At 43.6% G+C, this 13,080-nt stretch overlaps 1 protein-coding gene across 3 annotated transcripts in view; it reads left to right on the plus strand.

The window, feature by feature from the left end:
* The window catches only part of ENTPD3 (ectonucleoside triphosphate diphosphohydrolase 3), an 87,320-nt gene that overhangs the window by 32,693 nt on the left and 41,547 nt on the right, over positions 1 to 13,080 (plus strand). For all 3 annotated transcript variants that reach the window (XM_033930064.1, XM_033930066.1, XM_033930067.1), the window contains exon 4: positions 5,638 to 5,788. In XM_033930064.1, the coding sequence (XP_033785955.1) occupies positions 5,638 to 5,788 (151 nt within the window). The remainder of the gene's footprint in view (positions 1 to 5,637; positions 5,789 to 13,080) is intronic.

The following is a 13,080-nucleotide window of genomic DNA, read 5'->3' on the forward strand; positions in this document are numbered from 1 at the left end:
GCACTATAGAAATGATAAATAGTAGTAGTTATAGTAACTTACAATTTTGTCAGTTTTTAAGATTAAAAGATTATGTAGAGAGTATGATGATTTTGAGACAAAGGCAGAGATAATGACAGATTTGGAAAGAGAAGACATCCTGAGGGCTGCATACAAGAAAGTTACACTAATGTAGATTAACAAATCGGAAGTCACAGCAGAATTCGGCTCAGTTTCAAATTTATCTTATTGTGAGGTATATTATGACTCAAAATATAACAATATGAGCTATCTTCACAGTAAAAATTTATATCTAAAGTTTCAAAAAAGTATTCTCAGTTCTTCAGTTTGTCTCCAATACAGTATTTTAGACAAGAGTTTTAATTTTGCTCCATATAGTGTTGAATAAAATTCGGAAAGGGGGTAGATCTCAGTGGCTACATCTGAACCATATCATTTCAATTAAGGTACAGGCTTCAACGTAGCTAGCCTCCTCATTGGTCTTCCTTCAACCTCCACTATATTGATATTATTCTTCTCAACTTTATTCATTTAATTCAAATTTAAATATTAATCAAGTTAATAACTTATCTTTTGTGCATAGCTGAAAGGGGCTCCGACTTAGATCCACATTTCGCTAGGTGCTATTTCAAGGAGAAACCCCGTACTATCAGACCCGCTGCCAGCCTTATTCCATTCTAAATATCTAGATATTTTAAATACTAAGTTCTTGAATGTGCTGTTCACTGCCATTACCTGTACTTCTCTCCTCTCATCCCATGCTATTCTGGATCCGCTTCAGTCAGGCCTTCGCTTACTGCATTCCACAGAAACTGCCCTTACTAAAGTTTCCAATGACCTGTTCTTGGCTAGATCCAAAAACCTCTACTCAATCCTCATCCTTCTTGATCTGTCTGCCACCTTTGATACTGTTGATCATCTCTTACGCCTTGATATGCTGTCTTTGTTGGGATTCCAGGGTTCTGCCCCCTCTCCTGGTTTTCTTTCTATCTCTCTCAATGGTGGTTCCTCCTCCACAGCCTTCCCGTGATCGATTGGTGTACCTTAAGGCTCTGTCCTGTCTCCGTTTACACTTGCTCACTTGGAGCTTTGATCTCCTCCCATGGCTTTCAGTATCATCTCTATGCTGATGACTCCCAGATCTACCTATCTGCACTAAATATCTCTACTGAAATCCAGACTAGAGTCTTAGCCTGCCTGTCCGATATTGCCACCTGGATGTCTTGCCGCCATCTAAAATTGAATATGGCTAAAAAACAGAGCTGCTCATCTTTCCGCCTAAACCTACCTTTCTGCTTCCCTCATTCTCAGTCTCTGTGGACAACACTCTCATCCTTCCTATTTTGTCTGCTTGTAATCTTGGGGTCATCTTTGACTCCTCTCTCTCCTTTACCACCCAGATACAACATAGCGCTAAAACCTGCCACTTCTTCCTCTGTAATATTACCAAAATCCTACCCTTCCAAAACACATATCCACACCCTCATCACCTCGCGCTTAAACTACTGCAACTCGCTACTCTCAGGCCTTCTGCTTAGCCATCTCACTCCCCTCCAATATATCCAGAATTCAGCTGTATGACTTATATTCCAGGAGAGCTGCTATACTCGTGTTACTCTTCTAAAGTCACTTCATTGGCTTCCTATCCATTTCCAAATACAATTCAAACTCCTCTTACTGACCTACAAATGCACTCACTCAGCTGCCCCTCACTATCTCTCTTCACTTATCTCCCTCTATGATCCCCTCCCCCATGACGCGATCCAGGGGTATAATTAGAGGGTTACTATACAATACAAAACGCCCTTGAGTAATAGATCACTACAGGTCCTTGACCTGGGGGGCCGCCGCGGGAGCAGACTGCTGGGCGTGATGGACCTATGGTCTGACTCGGCAGAGGCAATGCTTATGTTCTTATGAGCTCTGCTCATCTGGTAAATCCCTTCTATCTGTGCCCTTCTTGTCAACTGCCAACTCCAGATTCCGTGCCTTCTGCCTTGCTGCACTGTATGCTTGGAACAAGCTGCCCAAATCCGTACGGTGGGCTCAGTCTCTGGCAGTGTTCAAGGCCCAGTTAAAAGCCCACCTCTTTCGACTCCTAACTCCTCTCACCTTGGGCTCTCCATTCCCAACCCTATAAGTCATGTCTGTCTGTCCAATTTAGATTGTAAGCTCTTTCGAGAAGGGACTGTCTATAAATGTTAAAGCGTACAGCACTGTGTATGCCTTTTAGCGCTATATAAGTGATGATTAGTAGAATATTAGAGCCTCCTTCAACAACTCACCAACCCTCCTAGACGAGATCATAATAAACCCTACAACAGATGAAGCCACTGCAGCTGACAGGCACTGGTCCAACTTTTCAAAGGTGCAATGGTTGGACATGAACCGACTCTACAGAAAATACAGTCGAGCGTCATGCGACCTGAACAATTGCCCCTCATATTTACTGATAAATGCATCCCCCAAATTTAGAGCTTGCTTCTTGCAATGGATCCAAACAACTCTCACGGAAGGCCAATTCCCACAAGACCTAGGGGAAATCATAATCACCCCAATACTGAAAGATCCCAAAGGACCAATAGACACCCCCTCCAACTACCGACCCATCGCCTCAATTCCATTATATGTTAAACTAATAGAAGGTCTGGTTGCCAAATACCTCACCAACTACCTTGAAGACCACAACCTACTCCACCCAACTCAATCGGGGTTCAGATCGAACCACAGCACTGAGACACTGCTAGTTTCCCTTCTAGATATAGCCAGACAGCACCTTAGCAAAGGAAGAAGGATGCTGATAATTCAACTCGACCTCTCTGCCGCATTTGACCTGGTCGACCACACTATACTTCTTCAGATATTAGAAGCAATAGGGATCTCAGGCGAAGTATACAACTGGTTTCAAGGATTCCTTAAATCAAGAACATACAGAGTAAAAACAAAGGATCTTATATCGGAGCCTTGGACCAATCCCTGCGGAGTACCCCAAGGTTCCCCACTGTCACCCATGCTCTTCAATCTTTACATTTCTTCCCTCGGTATCCTGTTAGACAAACTCAAAGTAACTTCATTCAGCTATGCGGACGATATCATCATACTCCTCCCCTTTGACACACAAGACCCCACCAAATCAGGCATCCTGGAAAAAACTCTAGAAGCAGTGGAAAAATGGATGACAGAACACAAACTGAAGCTCAACCCAGATAAAACTAAATTTCTACTGCTTGAAAAGGACAAAACCCCTTCTATAACTGAGCTAGAAATAAAAACCACCAAATATCCCTTACAACCCACTCTCAAACTCCTTGGAGTAACAGTAGACAGAGGTTGCACTCTTCAGGTGCAAATCAACAAAATCACACAAAAAGCATTCTTCACCATGCGCAACCTTCGCAAAATCAGAAAATTCTTTGAAAAAGAACAATTCAGACTCATAGTCCAATACCTAGTCCTAAGTCTATTGAATTATTGCAATATCCTCTACCTTTCCTGTCCCACCTACCTAATAAAACAACTACAGACCGTGCAGAACACTGCCCTCAGAATGATCTATTCCCTTGGAAAATTTGACCACATCACCAACGCCTTCCTAGACTCACACTGGCTTCCAATACAAGCCCGCATCCAATTCAAACTATACTGCATGTTATTCAAAACATTAAACGGAACGGCACCCATCCACCTAAACAACCGTCTAAACAGGAACCTCTCAACCAGACAGAGGAGAACCCAATCCCCTTTCTCCTACCCCCCTTTTAAAGGAACTAAACGCAAAAAGATGTATGACAACTTACTAGCAACACATGCAGCTAAATTGGATCCCACCATCACCAACCTACTGACAGCTTCAACTGACCTCAAGGCTTTCCGCAAAGAAATCAAGACCCTACTATTCAAGAAATTCACCCAAACGTCCTAATCCCTCCCTTTTCCCCTCTTACCCCCTCTTAGAATCATCTCATCAAAATTGCTTTAGACCTTATGCCTTCAATTGTATTCCTTTTACTGGAAAAGTCCAGCTATCTTTTTTGTTGTACTAGGTCCAACTTCTTTAATTGTATTTCTCTTCCTGGAAATGTCCAGATATCTTTCTGATGTAATCCGCTTAGAACTGCAAGGTACAGGCGGAATATAAGCCAGTAATGTAATGTAATGTAATGTAGTATATATTTTTGTTCTAATAGAGAGGGTCCAGTATAGGACATCTAAAAAAAAATGTATTTATCATGTCAAATAATTACATACACAATTGTACAGGAAATACTGAATACATCTCTTCAATTCATCAAATGATAAATGAATATGAAATATAAAAAGAAGAAAAATCTTTAACATAGTCCACCTGTGGAGGAAGAAAAAACATCAAGAAACCACCTTGTGGGAATCAAGGTTTTAACTAAATATAATAAAGAGGAGAAATTACTCGAGCATACATCATTCCATGATCACATTATACTGTTTCACTCTGGACCACGGTAGGAACCCCTTTACCCTCCAAAAAGAAACCCAATTGGGCAGGTTCAAAGAAAATATATTTATTCCCTTGATCGGAAACAAAACACTTACAAGGAAATCTTAATTGAAAACTTGCCCCTAGACAAATCACTCTTGTATGGTATGTAAGAGATTCTTTCCTGCAAGATTGAGTCCATTTAGATATATCTGGAAATATATTCACTTTTTTACCTAAATAGGAGACCTGTTTCATTTTAAAGTATAGCTTCAACATTTCTTTATCTTGTAAAACAATACAAGTGTAACTAACAATGTAGCACGGCCTAGCACCTCTATCTCAGAAGATTCCAAAAGTGCAGAGACATCTAACTCAGTTTTCTCCCCTTGAGTATCGTCTGAAATCTTTTTTAAGTAGTAACTTTAAGTCTGGAACTTTCAACACCGTTGCCATGAATTTTTTTAAGAGTTCTAGAGGAGACATATATTTAGCAATTGGAAAATTTAAAGGTCTTAAATTTAAATTTCTATGTTGATTCTCCAAATTTTGTATTTTCCTCATTAATAACATTTTGTCAGTAGATTGACAAGCAAAGTCTTTGTTCTCTCCAATTTAATTAACTCTTCCTTCTGAAGTTGAACAGATGTCTCCAAATGGATTATCTTAGCAGTAAAGGACATTTTATCTTATCTATGATCTGCCTCTTTCCATTTGGGGATTTGTGTGCCTGTCATCCAGCTTTCTTCTTCGATAAGCAGTTAGGCATTAGGGGATCTTTGTATCTGTTTTGTGTGCCTAGGGAAGGATAATGAAGAGACTTAACATTTTAGCCAAAGACAACCAAAAATAAGTTGGGTACAGGCCCCATAAGGTCATCCTCACACACAAGATCAATGGCGGGCCGGCAAATTCCTTATTTAGTTTTTCATTTTTGACATTTTTTTTGTTTTTCTTCCATTTATTTTTTGAGGCGGGCACAAATGGTCTTCCCAAGTGTGTGTATATCTGGAAGAAGGACATCCAGATTACAGTCCACTTTAACATTGATGTTCCCCTCTTTGTTAAGGGAATAAAATCAAAAAGGGTTACTTGATTCTGCATATTCTCACTGTGATGTTGAAAATATAATTAACACTGCAGGGAGAAAAAAAAACCCAAGCTTCTGATTGTTTGTCTTTCAGGTTCTGGGATATCAAGTTATGGGAATAATCCTCAAGGGGCGGCTAAATCCATTGAAGACTGCATAGAAAAAGTTAAAGAGAAAATCCCGAGTCACCAGCAGAATAGCACTCCTGTTTACCTGGGTGCCACTGCTGGAATGAGGTTACTCAGGTAACTTGGAAATGCTTTTTTTGAACTATTTCTGAAGGCACGTATGACAAAAATGTATCTTTTTGTATTGTGCAACTGTCTCAAGAAAAACAATTTTTCCAAAGAGATTAAATGTACAGTAGGGCTATAAGTTAATTGTAATTAACTCTGATTAATGCAATAATTATTAATCATGATTTAAAAATTAATCACTTTGTAGTGTCTTCTGCTCCTCCAAACATCTCTTCTGCTCTCTTCCACTCCCAACCTCTGTCCTCAGTGCAGTGGCGTACCTAGGGTATGTGGCACCTGGGGCCCATCATTTTTTGACACCCCCCCCCCCCCATGTAAAAATTTTTTTTTTTTTTTTTTTTTGCAATAACCATGAAATGGAATAAATGGTCAGAATAGAAACAGGCAGTGAAAATTTTCTTTTATTGAGCCTCATATATGTAACCATTATTCCAAACATAACAAAACATAAATTATGTCTAAATTGTCATGACATTAGAAGTACATATGGAGTAGTTGCAGGCAGTGGCGTACTTAGGGTATGTGGCACCCAGGGCCCATCATTTTTTGACACCCCCCCCATCTATATGAAAAATATGATTTTTAGTACCAATCTACATATCGCACCACAAGAGTGTACCTAGGAAAAGGCTGCATCTTAAACACTGCAGTGAGCACTAGAACACCAACACATACATTGTAAAACTAAACAAGCCAGATCCCGCACAGTCAATTGGTCCTGTAGTCAATGCCAACTGAAAACTATGTCTTTTTCATACACACAGAACAGAGATACACCCTCGCCCAAAATGGAATAATCACAAACTAAAAATAGAAATATGTAGACAAAAGTTAAACTGATCCGCCAAGAAACCAGACCCTGGATACAATGCAACACCACAAAAAACAGTAACACATGTCCTCTAATACAGTGCAAAATATAAAGACAGTAGATGTAAATTTGAAAAAACTGATACATAACAATCACCACTTTATAAATTAACAAATAAAAATAAAACAAATAATGAGATATAAAAAAATACAATTTTATTGGACTAATCCCCGTAAGCTCGGTCCCCATCCCCGCAAACCACCTGATTCCATCCACACAAGCCTTGAATTGTTTATATTAAAGTATAAAAAGAAACAATATTCTGTACAATTGTCAATTTATAAATCAGCGTCTTCTCCCCACTCTCTTCCCCATTTCCCTTCAGCATCCTCAGCCCACTCTCTCTCCACTTTCCTTCAGCGCACGCACATAAAAACAAGCAAGTAATTTTATATCATTTTCATTCTATTCATTCATAGAAATTAAAGTCTAGATAATGCCAGTCACATAACAAAACATGATTTTACAAAAATAATTCCCTGCAGTCAAGCGAGCAAGGATTATTAGATGTCTTTCAGCAGTTCCCCTCCCTCCCTCCCCCTTACCTTTGTGGCCAAGTCAAAATGATCTACCAACAATAAAATTTTAAAAACACAAAGCACGCTGTACGCAGAGAAAATGTTAATTATCATTTATATTCCGCGGGTTTTCAAAGAGGTCAAGGCAGATGACTTTATGCAATGTCACCTCAGTAACAACTATACAAAAATAGACAAATATTCCCCCTCCCTTTTTACTAAACTGCAATAGCGGTTTTTAGCGTAGGGAGCTGCGCTGAATGCCCCACGCTGCTCTCGACGCTCATAGGCTCCCTGCGCTAAAAAAACTCTATTGCGGTTTAGTAAAAGGGGGCCATAGTGCAAAATATAGACAGCAGATATAAATTTTCAAAACGGACACATTTTGATCACTAAGTTGAAAATAAAATCATTTTTCCTACTTTTTTGTCTGGTGATTTCATGAGTCTCTGGTCCTTCTTCTGATCCTTCTTCTTTCTCTCTCCCCCTGGCTCCCCTCTTTATTTCTGCCTTTCTTTCTCTCTCCTCCTGGCCCCCCTCTTTCTTTCTGCCTTTCTTTCTCTCCCCCTTGACCCCCCTCTTTATTTCTGCCTTTCTTTCTCTCCCCTTGGTCCCCCTCTTTCTTTCTGCCTTTCTTTCTCTCTCCCCCTGGCCCTCCTCTTTCTTTCTGCCTTTCTTTCTCTCCCCCTTGACCCCCTCTTTATTTCTGCCTTTCTTTCTCTCCCCTTGGTCCCCCTCTTTCTTTCTGCCTTTCTTTCTCTCTCCCCCTGGCCCCCCCTCTTTATTTTTTCCTTTCTTTCTCTCTCCCCCTAGCCTGCACAAAGCCATCGTGCCGATTTCTCCACTTCCACGATTCTTTCCCTACCCTCACCCCCAAGCCAGCAGCCGATTTCTCCCTGCTCCTTCCCCGATGTCCTGAACTTCATCGGGCAGCAGCAGCATTCACAATTCACTGATGTTGCCCGCTTCAGGCCTTCCTCTCTGTCGGGTCCTGTCTTCATGAAAACTGGAAGTAGGCAGGACCCGGCAGAGAACAAGGCCTGAAGCCGGCAACAGCAGCGAATTGTAAACGCTGCTGCTGCCCGAAGAAGGTAATGGAGCACCGAGGCAGTCCGCTTCTCCCCCCCCCCAGCCGACCCCCCGCTGACCCTCCTATCTCCCCCCCCCCCCGTGAACCTTTCCGACCTTCCCAGCGAGAGCAGCAAACCTCCTTCGCGGCTTTCTCCTTCCTCTGCCGCGTTACTGATGACGTCATCAGTGATGCGGCAGAGGGAGGATAAACCCGACGCTACTGGAGGGAGGTTTGCTGCTTTCGCTGGGAGGGTCAGAAAGGTTCACTTGGGGGGGGGGGGGAGAGAGATAGGATGGTCAGCGGGGTTTCGGCTGGGAGGGGGGAGAAGCGGTCTGCCTTGGTGCTCCAAGGCCTGGCGCCATTACCTTTTTCGATAATGGCGCCGATGCTGCTTTCGCTGGGAGGGTAGGAGCGCGATAGGGACCGGGCCAGCTGTGCACCCCCCCCCTAAGGCGGCACCCGGGATGGACCTCCCCCTCGCCCCCCTTGGTACGCTACTGCCCTGGGGAAACAGCCTGCAACAAGATCGCGCGATGCCAGAGATTTTTGCCTGCTTCGGCTGTTTCCTCCGCCGCGGTCCCGCCCCTCCTCTGACATCAGAGGAGGGGCAGGACCGTGGCGGAGGAAACAGTCGAAGCAGGCAAAGATCTCTGGCATCGCGATCTTGCTGCAGGCTGTTTCCAGACGCGACACCCGGCGCAGGGGGGGGTAACTGGACCGGACCGGGAGCACCCCCTCAGGGCTTGGTACCCGGGGCGGACCGCCCCCCCCGCCCCCCCCTTGGTACGCCACTGCCTCAGTGTGATCGAGCATCTTTACTCCCATTCAACATCAACCTCCTCCTCACACCGATCTACCTTTAAAGGTGGTCTTTTTTTTCAGTCCCTGGCAGTGGCAGAGTTAGTGTTGCACATATGCTATCTGCAGCCTGATCTGAAGCTTTCCCTCTGACCCATCCTGCCTATACAGAAACAGGAAGTGATGTCAGAGAATGCAGGACGGGCCAGAGGGAAAGCTTTGGAGCAATGCTGCTGCTGCTGGAGCCAACAGAAGATTACCTTTAAGACAGACTGGCGGGAGTGGACAGATGCTGACCCCCTTATAGGGGGAGGGGAGTGAGCTGCAGATCTGTAAAGATAGGGTTGCCAGATTTTCCAATTGGAAAATCCGGACCCATAGACCCACCCCCAGGCCCGCCCAGTTCCGCCCATCCCATTCATAGCCCCACCCTCACTGCTTCCTCTTGTCCACCCCTGCTCCCTGTTCCTCACTGTCTGCTCTTGTTAACGTGCGACGTCCCCACATGCACAGACTTCCTCCCTGCCTGATGCGATTTGAGGAGGCTTTTCAAAATCCGGACAAAGGAGGACATGTCCGCCACAGACTTTTTGTACCTGCACATTCAGCACCAATATCTGAATTTGGTTACTACTACTTATCAAGGTATTGGCGATGTTCAGATCAGTCTAGGAAGAAAAAAATGGAACAAGCAAAGATAAAATTCACACCATAAGATCATTTTCAGATTTTTGTGCTCATCAGCTGCTCCCCACAACTGAGCGAGCTCAAGAATCACTGAGTGAAAATTATAATAATGCTAACTGGGCTGGGTAAGGTATCTTTTCTTCCAACTTTACAGACACCAGGGGTAAATAAGGTATTTTCTTAGACAGGAAAAAGAGGAGGAAATTGTGGAAGCATGGAATACCATGAACTGAAAATCTCTCTTTTAAAACTTTCTCTTGGCAGCTCTGATATCGAGAGGGTCTGTGGTAAGAGATTGAACTGAGAGAGAATAGAGAGTAGAATGGTTCCCATTCCTCATAAAAATTAAAAATATTATTCTCCCCACAGAAGATAGAAATGGTGGGGGCACTGGGCTATGTGAGCTTAAAGAAGTAGCACAACCAGTGGCATAGTAAGGGGGGTGCTGGCTTGCCCCGGGCATCGTTTTGCTCAGAGTGTAGCACCCCTCCTCTACTTGCCCTGCACACACACCCCTTACCTTCCCCATACCTTTTTCTCTTCCCCAGCACGAGGTTGCTGCCTGCGTCGGCATTAGCGCTTTCTCTGATGTCACTTCCGGGACCCACGCCTAGGAAGTGACATCAAAGGGCACACTGACACCGACATGGGTATGCTGCTCGTGCCAGAAAAGGCTAAAAAGGTATGGGGAAAGGGAAGGGGGCACACACATGGCAGGGGAGGCGGGGAAGAGGTCAGGAGGGGGACACCACCACCCTCAGTGCCGCTCACCCTTATAACACCACTGAGCGCAACAGGAGAAAGAGGTGACAGAAGACCGTTGTCAGTGTTGGGGGTGGGGGGAAAGGAACACGCCATCTCACAAACTCGGTGTGTTTTCTGGTTTGGCTCCCTGGCTTTCTTCTTGTTTAATTGCCAAATCCTTGCTCCCTTTTTCAGTCTTGATAAAACTTCAACCACCTCCTGAGTTTCAACTTGGCTCCTTGGGCTGGATGCTTGTTCCTTGGCGACCTGAGCAATATACTGCAGGCAGCCCAGAGCACTGTGTCTTCGTATGAGTGCATGCTCCTGTGCCTTGGGCTGCTAGAACATATTCTCCCTTTCAGAATGTAATATGTGAGGCTTCAAACTACACGCTTCCCTCTGTATTCGCGGTGGTTAGAGGCGGAACATGACCACGAATATGGAAAAAGCGCAAATAACTTTTTATATGTTGTTCGTGGGGTTTGGTTTTTTTATTTTTTTTGGAACAACCATCCTTTAATATATTAAAATCGTGAATAATAGCAGCGATTGTGAAAGCTGGGAAGCAGCGATGTTCTCTGTGCATGCTGGGAAGCGGCATTTTTCTCTGTGCACACTGGGAAGCTGAGAAGCAGCGATTTTTCAGGGTGAAAGCTGGGAAGTGCCAAACTTTTTTATCGGTACAGTACTTTACTCATGATGTAATTTTTTGGGGGGGGAGGAGTCAGCATGCAAAAAAATCGCGAATAAGCGAAACCGTGGGTGCTGAAACAGCAAATACAGAGGGGAAGTGTATGATCTTTAATGGGTTTCCAAAGTTCAGGGTGAGAATGTGATGTGGACCATGCAGGCAGAAAGGTGGCCATTGGTCTGGAATCTAGGATAGGTGCTGCAGTGCAAAAGGAAACACAAAACAGGAATGTGCCTGGAGCCAGGGAGAGCAGAACAAGGAAATGATCCAAGTCTGTGGTTAGTGGGAAAACACAAATTGAAGCTGAGTTAAACCTCCCAACCAAAAGAAGTGTCGTCTGTAGAAAAGAGTGGAAAGTGGGAAGCAGTAAAGGGATGAGTGAGCCAAACTTACCTGGAACAGCAACTGGCGAGGGAAAAGTGCATTGGAGCTTCTTTTGGCGTTTTGGTGTACAGTGCTATGTAAGCCTGGTAGCACTATAGAAATAATAAGTAGTAGTGGTAGTGAAAAGAGGGATGGGTCAAAGGGAAATAAGAAGCAGAACAGGCTAAAAAGATTTAGGGAGTGGAGCAGGCAAAAAGCTATTATATTTCCTGCCCCCAAATATAAAACCTCAAATGATGCCTCAACAGGAGGAGAAAAATAAAAAAGGGCAGAGAGAGTAAGGAGGGGTGAAGAGGATGAGGGGGAGCGAGGGGAAAGAAGAAATTAGGGGACAATGGAAAATAAATTAGGGAAATAGAGAGTGTGGTGTAGAAGAGGGAGGGACTGGTTGGAGAAAAGCGCTATAAATGGCTTGAATGAAGGGAAGGAGGGAAAGAGAAAATAACACCAGAGGTTCATGTAAACCACTCTGAATTGACTCCCCATTCATTAGTAGCGGTATAGAAACTGCTGACAAACTACCAGGGAGAGGAGAGAGTGGCAGGACTCCAGTGTTTGGTTTATCCACATTACCAGCCCTGTGCTTCACCTTTTTTTTTTTTTAGCATTTATATAGCACTTAAGGGCAAATTCTATAAGAAGCGCCAAATTAGGCACTGTTCAGCGCGATTCAAATAAAATTGGGTGCTGTTTAATGAATCACGCTGAGCGGCACCTATTTTAGAGGCGCCCAATAAATAGGCCAGCTCTAGGCACAACTAAAAGTTAGGCGCCTATATGAGCGCTTAAGCACACTTAAATGCAGCGATTCTGCCTAACATGTAGCCACACCCACACCTAACATGCAGAGTGCCTTTTTTTTTTTTTTTTTTTTTTTTTGAAGACCGCCTAAATTTTTAGAGGTGCCTTATTGTTGAATCGCTCTTTCTTGATAGGCACCTAAATTTCAATTCTTGCTGATTTAAAAGCTTAATTGAGCTTGTTAATCAATTTAGAGAGGTGCCTATCTAGTTGGGTGTCTCCAAAATAGGTGTCTAACATTAGGCGCCGGTTACAGAATTTTGGCCTTATAGCCCAAGTAGTTTTACATTCAGGCACTCAAGCAGTTTTCCCTATTTGTCCCTGTGGGCTCACACTCTATTTAATGTACCTGAGGCAATGGGGGGATTAAGTGACTTGTCTAGGGTCAGAAGGAGCAGCATGGGATTTGAACCCACAACCTAAGGGTGCTAGGCTGTAGGTCTAACTACTGCACCACACAGGTTGGTCATTCACTGCTAGATACATTTTGGTTTTCCTTTTTTTTTATTTGCTGGGTGAGGGGAAATTTGTCCTGAGTTACGAGTTCAGCATCCTCAATCATTTTCAAAAGTTGGCTCCTATGGCTGAAGCGACATACACAACTATGGGGATCAAAGGCACCAGCAGTGAGGAAGCAGAGAAGAAGATATTCCAGCCAGAAAGAAAGATATCACTCAGATTCAGTAGTAATCAGTCACACTATTCTTCCATAAT

This window comes from Geotrypetes seraphini, chromosome 2 (assembly GCF_902459505.1).
Source record: "Geotrypetes seraphini chromosome 2, aGeoSer1.1, whole genome shotgun sequence".
In the NCBI taxonomy this organism is placed as follows: domain Eukaryota; kingdom Metazoa; phylum Chordata; class Amphibia; order Gymnophiona; family Dermophiidae; genus Geotrypetes; species Geotrypetes seraphini.